This window comes from Leptonychotes weddellii, unplaced genomic scaffold (genome assembly GCF_054177405.1).
Source record: "Leptonychotes weddellii isolate Sample4059 unplaced genomic scaffold, ASM5417740v2 HiC_scaffold_9741, whole genome shotgun sequence".
In the NCBI taxonomy this organism is placed as follows: domain Eukaryota; kingdom Metazoa; phylum Chordata; class Mammalia; order Carnivora; family Phocidae; genus Leptonychotes; species Leptonychotes weddellii.
Genome location: NW_028069601.1, coordinates 1 through 7,880, shown reverse-complemented (window position 1 = coordinate 7,880; position 7,880 = coordinate 1). Strand labels below are relative to the sequence as shown.

Genomic DNA, 7,880 nt, shown 5'->3' with positions numbered 1-7,880 from the left:
CTGAATTCTCTTTCTTACTCCAGACTTACTCCACACACTTTGTACTCCCCTGTAGTATTGTAAGCATTAGTTTCGTAACTGTCCAACTTCCCAACGAGGTTGTAAAGGTTCTGAACATTTTTCTTCTGTCCCTGATGCTGTCTTCGGTCAATAGGTGCTTGGGTACACTCCGTCTGTAAGACTCTTTCCATAGGAAGAAGGGCACAGGCAAACCTCAGAAAGCTGACCGATTAGTCTCGGCTTCACTGCTGGCTCCCTCCACCCTTGCGTAGGTTACCTGCTCATCTCAAAGCTATTAGTAACACATTTATCTTTACTGAAGCATGTACCTCTTCGAAATAAAAAAAAGTTGTGTGTGGTTTTGGAAAGACAGAGTATGTTCTGGGAGAACAGGAAGTTGGTGGACTAGGTGGCAGTATTTTCAAACCAAAGCTAAATTGTTTTGTCAGGGATGAGGGAGTTTCTGTATCATGTGAATGAGAAGATTTCTGTGGGGATCCGTGTTTGAATAAAGACCGCCAGAAGGAAAGCAGCAAGCACAAAGCAGTGTGTTAAAGCAGAAGGACAGTGTGAAGGTGGAGAGGGGGCTAGGCTGGATGTTATTGGGTCTCTCTGGGCTGGGAGGAGCTGTGTCTAATGGACGTGCTTTCAGTCCTTTGGGAAACTTCTCCCACAGGTTGGGATGGGGAGTTTTTGCCCCTACGAGGTTGAACTGGAACATCCTGGGGGCCTTTCTCCTAGGGTCGGAGTGTACCTGCAAAGCAAATGCATCCTGTAGAGTCTAGGGGTTACCCTGGGGCAGAGGTGGAGGAGGGCGCATGCTCCACCCCTGTGGCTCTTGATCCGGCAGCCCCAAGGTCTTGGAAGCCTCAAGGTCAGGATGCTGAGCTGCAGGCTTTTAATGCGTAGCTTTTTAATTTTTTTTTTTTTTTTTTAAGATTTTTATTTATTTGCGAGAGAGAGAATGAGAGACAGAGAGCATGAGAGGGAGGAGGGTCAGAGGGAGAAGCAGACCCCCCGCTGAGCAGGGAGCCCGATGTGGGACTCGATCCCGGGACTCCAGGATCATGACCTGAGCCGAAGGCAGTCGCTCAACCAACTGAGCCACCCAGGCGCCCAATAATGCGTAGCTTTTTAAAATCACTTGTCCTCACCTCCAGCTCCTGACTCTGTCACTCCCCTTCTGGGACTTAAGACTCTGCCTCAGGGTCTCCTTCCACTTCTGTGCAATTTTTACCTAACAGTTTAATGTGACCTTTTGAAAATACCTTAAAAAATTAGGCCTGTATGTATCAACATTTAAGACACAAGCGGTCTTTGCGGGATTGTTATTTCTACCACAACACCTTTGACAAAAGCAAGAAGACTCACTATTAACTTTAAAACTTTTGTTTTTTTCTTTCCAACGATGAGAAATTGCTCTGAAGTTGAGACCCAGTGCTAATTCCAGCATATCTCTCTTTTTTTAAGGCATATGTTCAGTACAATGAAGATAATGTTGACAGAGACATCCAGACTGAAGAGATAGAGACCAGAGGGGTGTGGACCCAGCACCCCGGAGAGGGCACGGCCGTGTCAGGGGGTGAGCAGGTCTTTGCTCTGAGCACTGAGTGCAGTGTCTTGACGTTATTTTTGGTGTTGTGTTTATTACCTTTCCTGTTATTTCTTGTACCATTTCTTCCAGTGTGGTTGTTTGTGTGTGACTGGGGAGACACCCAGTATTCTTCGCAAGAGCAGACTAGCTTTTGGGAACCACTAACATTAGCACTGAGCTAAAGGCCCAGTGTGGGCCTTGACCAGGGTTGATAACACTTTTATTCCTAAACAGAGGGAGAGTCCATATTCCAAACAAGTGCTTTCAAATGGGCCTGTTCTCATTAATAGAGAATTTCATATAGGAGGTTCGGTTTCCAGACATGTTGTCTGAGTGTTAGGTGGAAGGCCCAGAGAACGCACGGTGCCATGCTTGATGCTGGTCGCCTTCCTAGTTGATTTTTACTCACAGGACTACCCTGTGTGGCCGGGGCCCTACTGCTCCCTTTCCTCAGGTAAGCCTCCTCTTAAGAAAAGAAGATACCCAAACCTAACACTTACAAAGTGATTAAATTGATGCCTTTAACTGTTTCCCTTAGTGCATGTGAGTAGGATTCTGTGTACAGACTTCCTGTAAAACAAGGTGCAGTTGTTCTTGAAAAAATCGTGGTAGATCTAGAGAGTACAACGTAAAATTCTCTGACTTTTCCTTCCAGGGAAAGGTTTATAACAACTCTTTGAATCCTAAGGTGTGTTAAGACATGAAGTTTAGGGTCCACTCGGTTGGTTCAGTGCAGCCTGCTCTCTCTAGGGAGCAGGAGTGGAGATCCCTGTGATGTGGCTGCTGCACCGAAGGTCGACACGCCCAGGCTGTCCAGCTTCCTCCGGGCGGCGTGCCAGGTACGTGCTCACCAGGCCCCCTCGCGATGCGTGTCACCACAGGGCTGGCTGCGTACTTGGAGTCTGTACTTCGATACCAGTTGCTTATATTGTAACATAAACGTAGACTGAAAAACAGACCTACTACGTTGTGAAGGCAGGCGTACACTAGGCTATTCGAAATTCATAAATTCATGACTTTTAACTGACTGGAAATTTACAAAATACAATCAAAGATGATGGGAATGGTCTGTTGAACCCCATGTACACTGCTGGTTATCAACTCATGGCTGATGGTCTCAGCCCACGTCCACCTCCAGCTATTTCTGAACACTCAGCCCCTCCACGTGTCAGGGTGAGTCTCTCAAAAGGAGCCTTAAAACTATTGAGAGTGAAGTGGCTCACGTGCCCTCAGTTGTCTCCTGTGTCTTTATGGGAGCGGCCAGTGTGGTAAACATGGGCTCTGATGTGTGGGTTGGAGTCAGCCTGTCTCCCCGTCTGTATTCTGGACACATGGTGGTTCCTTCCTCCCCGTGCTGTGTTAGGAGAGAGTCTGTGCTTTATGAGATAGATCATACTTTCACGTAATTTTAAACTTAATCGGCTTCTCTTTTAGGGTCAGTTCATGGGGAGCTACGAGGAGAGAGCCCTTGGGTACAGGGTGAGGAGAAGGGAGGTTGGGCTGGAGTAGGAATGAGTGAGGCCGGAGTGGGCCTGGTTGGGTCTGGGCTGACTTTAACCTCCCAGCTCTCCTTCATCTTCTGCAGCCCAACCTCCCACGCTGGTCCCATTTCTGCGGTGGATGTTTCTCCTGGTTCTGCCGTGTGTCCCCTTACCCGTCGTCACCCTAAACATGACCCTGTGAGAGCCATTCCAGGACCTACTGCTCGTTCTGTCCTCACTGTGGCCCCATGAGAAAGACAGTGGTGTATATGCCCTGACGTATTTTTATGCCCCTTCTTTAGTCAGGAAAACTGGGTGGTCCGCTGTTTTCCTCCTCCTGTTGTTTTTAGAAAAGCGTTTAAATAATGACTCTCCTGTGGAGTTTATGTTAATGGAACTTTACCTGTTTGTTTCTATTATTGTGCAGAGAGAACAATATAATTTTGTTCTGTTCATTTCTGTGATGTCTTGGAGTTAAGCAGTTATTTTCAGAAATGTGATAGGTAATGATTTCTGTGTTTTGTTTTGTTCTTATAAAAGTGAATATATTTGAAATGCTTATGAAGGACTGCTCACTGTCTTTGAAAGGTGATTGCGGTTTTGCTTGAAGAGGATCGTGTGGGAGCCGAACCCGGCTGGTGCCCCGGGGCACAGGACAGCACCCTGCATATCAGTGAAAACTCCTCTCAGCTGAATACCAGCCTGCCCTTCCTTCAGAGTAAGGGCGAGCCTTGAAGTGTGTTGAAATCTCATAGCAAGCATTTATGTTGAAAGAATGATCTTTACTGTTGCATCTTGTGTAAATGTCATGGGGTTTACTGAATACAGAGCAGAGATTCAGCATCTGCAGAACTCTGAAATGCAAAGTCGGTTTTCTTCTAAAAAGGAAACTGCGTTAGACTCACATGAACACTGGCCCCAGGTGATAGAGGGGGTGAGCCATAATTTAAATGAGTGGAAGCGGGGGTTTTGTGTGTGTGTTTTAAATCCCGTTTCTTCCAGTCCGTTACTCGGTTTCTCTTGGTTCCTTGGAGTGGGGGCCCCGGGGGGCCGCGTGAGGGGGTGTTCCGTGAACCAGTGTGAGTAGCTGCTCTTCCCATGGGTCCTCATCCTCAGACCTCAGCTGGTCCCAGAGCACCATGGCTGAGCTGCCACATACACATGTGACCGTTTAAATTGCTCTAGGCAGAGTGCGTTCACATGGTCAAATTGATGTTTCTTGAGCTGGTCGTCTCTTTGCCTTGTTCCAGCTGGTGAGGTAGTCTGCGGTCTGTCCTGGTCTGTGTCGGAAGGAAAGGAAGAGTATTTTTGTTGGTTTCTGAAATAATTTGTTTCTTGTACTGTATGTACAAGAAGCAGACAGTGCACTTATAGAAAGAATAAAAATATATTCAGGGCTTTACCTGACAGTAAATGAAATCCTGTGGTGAGAGCATGCCAGTCTGACAGTATTATGGTTGAACTCAGTAAAGGCATGTTGTGGTACCAGGAGGGCCAGATTCTACAGCTGCCTCGGTCTGCTCCGGGGGCAAAACCTGCATGTTCACACTCCCACAGCCCACGTCACCCCAAGAAACGGGAGTTAAAGACACACTTTGCTCCAGGAGCTGATGAGTAACACAGCTTACAAAACCGAGGGAGCTTGGGTTATATACATGCATCTAGAATCCTTTGTGAGAAACACATGATGCACGTATGTTCTTACAGGACAGGGCCCTTGGGTGTGGTAGGCATGAGTTGCCCCAATGAGCAGTGTGCAGGTTTCTCTCGTTAGTTTGTTTTGTGTTCCAGTAACATGAACTTATTTTTTGAGAGAGAGAGAGAGAGCGGGGTGGTAGGGAGGGCAGAGGGAGAGAAAGAGAATCTTAAGCACGTTCCATGCCCAGTGCGGAGCCCGACGTGGGGCTCCATCTCAAGGCCCTGAGATAACGACCTGAGCCAAAACCAAGAGGTGGACGCTCAGCTGAGTGAGCCACCTAGGCACCCCTTCAGTGACATGAATTTCGAGGTAACAGAAGGAAAATGAGGTTAGATGACAGGTTATCTGACCAAGTGAGGAGTTGGTCTCACCTGTGAACCTGGGACCTGGTCACATTACACCCCAGTCTGTGCTCTTCACGGATCTGTGCGGTGCCGTCCTCACTGTTCAGACACACACCAAAGAATGATGCGGCCAACGCTGGCCTGCTGTTTCTTTGGGTCGAGTGGACAGAAGTCCTGCCCTCCTGGTGACTGGAAAAGTGAATGTGCAGTGTATCAGAGGGGTGAGTTCCGAGGAGAGGAAGTATCAGGGCCGGCGCTCTTGGCTTCTGAGGGAGAAGGCCTCGCTGTGTGAAAACCATAGGCTTCGAGGGGCTCAGCGAGGCACGAAAGGGACCCCTTGCGTGGCCTGACTCCAGATTGCGTCCAGGCAACCTGGTTCTCTGAGAGTAGCTTGCAGACGAGGTGTGGCCTACGCCGAACATCAGGAAAACCATGAGGCCCGCTTGGGCCTTTTTCAGGAGGAGCAGTGGCCACTTGAAACCCAGACCTCAGGCCCAGGCAGCTCTGAAAGGACTTTATTTCTTCATTAAGGGGAAATTTATTTGAATATTTAAAAAATATTTATTTGAGAGAGTGAAAGAGAGAGAATGAGCAGGGGGAAGGGGAAGGGTACAGGGAGAGGGAGAAGCAGACTCCCCGCTGAGCAGGGAGCCCGATGTGGGGCCCAATCCCAGGACCCTGAGATCATGACCTGAGCCGAAGGCAGCCGTTCAACCGACTGAGCCACCCAAGAGCCTTATTTGAATATTCTTGTGTGTTCATTTAACATGGATTCTGGCAAACACTGACATGGAGAAGTATTTCTCTCATTTTTACCCCCAGATCGAGAAGTGTCGTGCTTATGTGCCTCTCAGGTGTGGAGACAGACGGTAGTGTCTGTGCATGGGCCGCCCGGAGCCGCGTTCGCCCCCGCACTGGACAGCAGATACGTGCTGTGCGTGTGGGATATCTGGCAGCCTTCGGGGCCTCAGAAGGTCCTGATATGTGAGTCGAAGGTACGGCCCCGGGAGAGTCGTAGGCTTCCTGAGAGGAAGGGCAGGCAGTGGGAGGGGCAGGTGCAGGTGGATGGCCATTTCTTTCCCTTCCTGGCCGCCCTCAGCTGTGTGCAGGTGTGATGGGACACATGTATGTGTATACTGTGACTCTAGAAATTCTTAGTTCAAAGATCAACTCAGACTGAAGAAGTCTGGGGTTATCACAGCCTGATGGGTCCACTGGGGCCGAGTAGGTATCCGTGTCATAAAGATGTTGGCCGCCCTCGGCATGTGTCTGGGACCCTAGAAGGGTCCCTTTTTGGCTTGCAGTATTTGAGTCATGGATATTTTAGGGGTTTCTTAGCGGGCTGGAGATTTTCAGAGTCCTCTCTTGGGCTTCTCCTAGCCCCTCATTAACAGGTACAGTGGGAGAGTCGTCCTTTTAGGTTTGCTTCCTTTTGGATTGGGAAAATACATATGCTCCTTGATCTCAAAGTCACTGATTTTCACCAAGGCGGTTGAGAAGAGTAACTTTTACAGGTTTTGTGGTACAGGATGTAAATAAAATGACAGAGCATGGCGTTGCCATTCTGGGCCCGGCGACTGGGGTTGAACGGAGGGGTTGTGGTGCACACTGTGTGTGCCCAGCTGTGTGCGAGGCATCTGTGTTGGTGAACGCCAGTCCCGCAGCGGCTCGTCCTCCCTGCTTTCCACTTGGAGCCGACGCTGACTTGCACCTGCTTACTTCCTGGTGGGGGGGTCCCAGGGACAGTGTGGGATGTGGGGAGGGTTGGTGCTCCCATGACCATGGCCTCGTGTTTTCAGTCTCCGGCTTCCTGTGTGTGTCATTCCAGGTCACATGTTGCTGCTTTAGCCCTTTTAAAGCCTTTTTACTGTTTGCTGGGACAGTGCACGGCTCAGTCGTTGTGTGGGACCTACGAGAAGACCCTAGGATACATCATTATGTGAAGCTGGGCAATTGCTTCTGGACCTTCAGGACAGCAACGTTTTCTACTGGTCAGTGACCCCCACCTGCCCATCCGGTGTCTTCTAGAAAAGTCATCACAGAGTTGAGGAACATCTGCAGCGTCTTTGCATTTATTCCTTCGGATTACCCCAGAGGATGGGGTCTGACCTATGAGCAAAAGAGGCATTTGATGAATAGTAAAATAAAAAATCTACCCAGGTGGTGCTCAGCTCATGGCCAACAATGATTAGAATGTTCTCTCTTGTTAAATTTCTGGATTTCACATCCTCAGTGAAATAACTTTTAGTTTTAAATTAGCTTAAGGCATATCAGTACATGTGTGTTCCACGGCTTAGTTAACTCCACGAATGCTTGAAATAGACAGATTATTTGGGGGATGAAAGGACCCTGAACATCTGCACCTGCCAGGATCTTTAATGTGAATCCTTCCTGCCGTTGTAGCCACAATCACGTAGCCACAACCAACCACGGCCACAACCACCCACCACGCACAGCAGCCACAACCACATCCACCACAACAGCTGTAACCACAACAACCACAACCACCACCACAACCACAGCAGCCACAATCACAGCAGCCACAACCACAGCAGCCGTAACCACAACAACCACAACCACAACCACCACCACAGCCACAGTAGCCACAACCACCCACCACAGCCACAACCACAGCAGCCACAAGCACCACCACCACAACAGCTGTAACCACAACAACCACAACCACCCCCCACAATCACAGCAGCCACAACCACAACCACCACAACAGCTGTAACCACAACAACCACAACCACCCCCCACAA

At 49.1% G+C, this 7,880-nt stretch overlaps 1 protein-coding gene across 1 annotated transcript; it reads left to right on the top strand.

The window, feature by feature from the left end:
• Nucleotides 1–1,470: 1,470 nt before the first annotated feature.
• LOC145720065 (cytoplasmic dynein 2 intermediate chain 1-like) lies at nucleotides 1,471–7,874 on the top strand (the record flags this gene model as incomplete). Its single annotated transcript, XM_081811723.1, has 5 exons — nucleotides 1,471–1,582; nucleotides 2,345–2,433; nucleotides 3,664–3,793; nucleotides 5,941–6,113; nucleotides 6,947–7,874. Coding segments are annotated over 5 exons (675 nt in total), but the record flags the coding sequence as incomplete, so codon positions are not given.
• Between the last annotated feature and the right edge of the window lie 6 nt (nucleotides 7,875–7,880).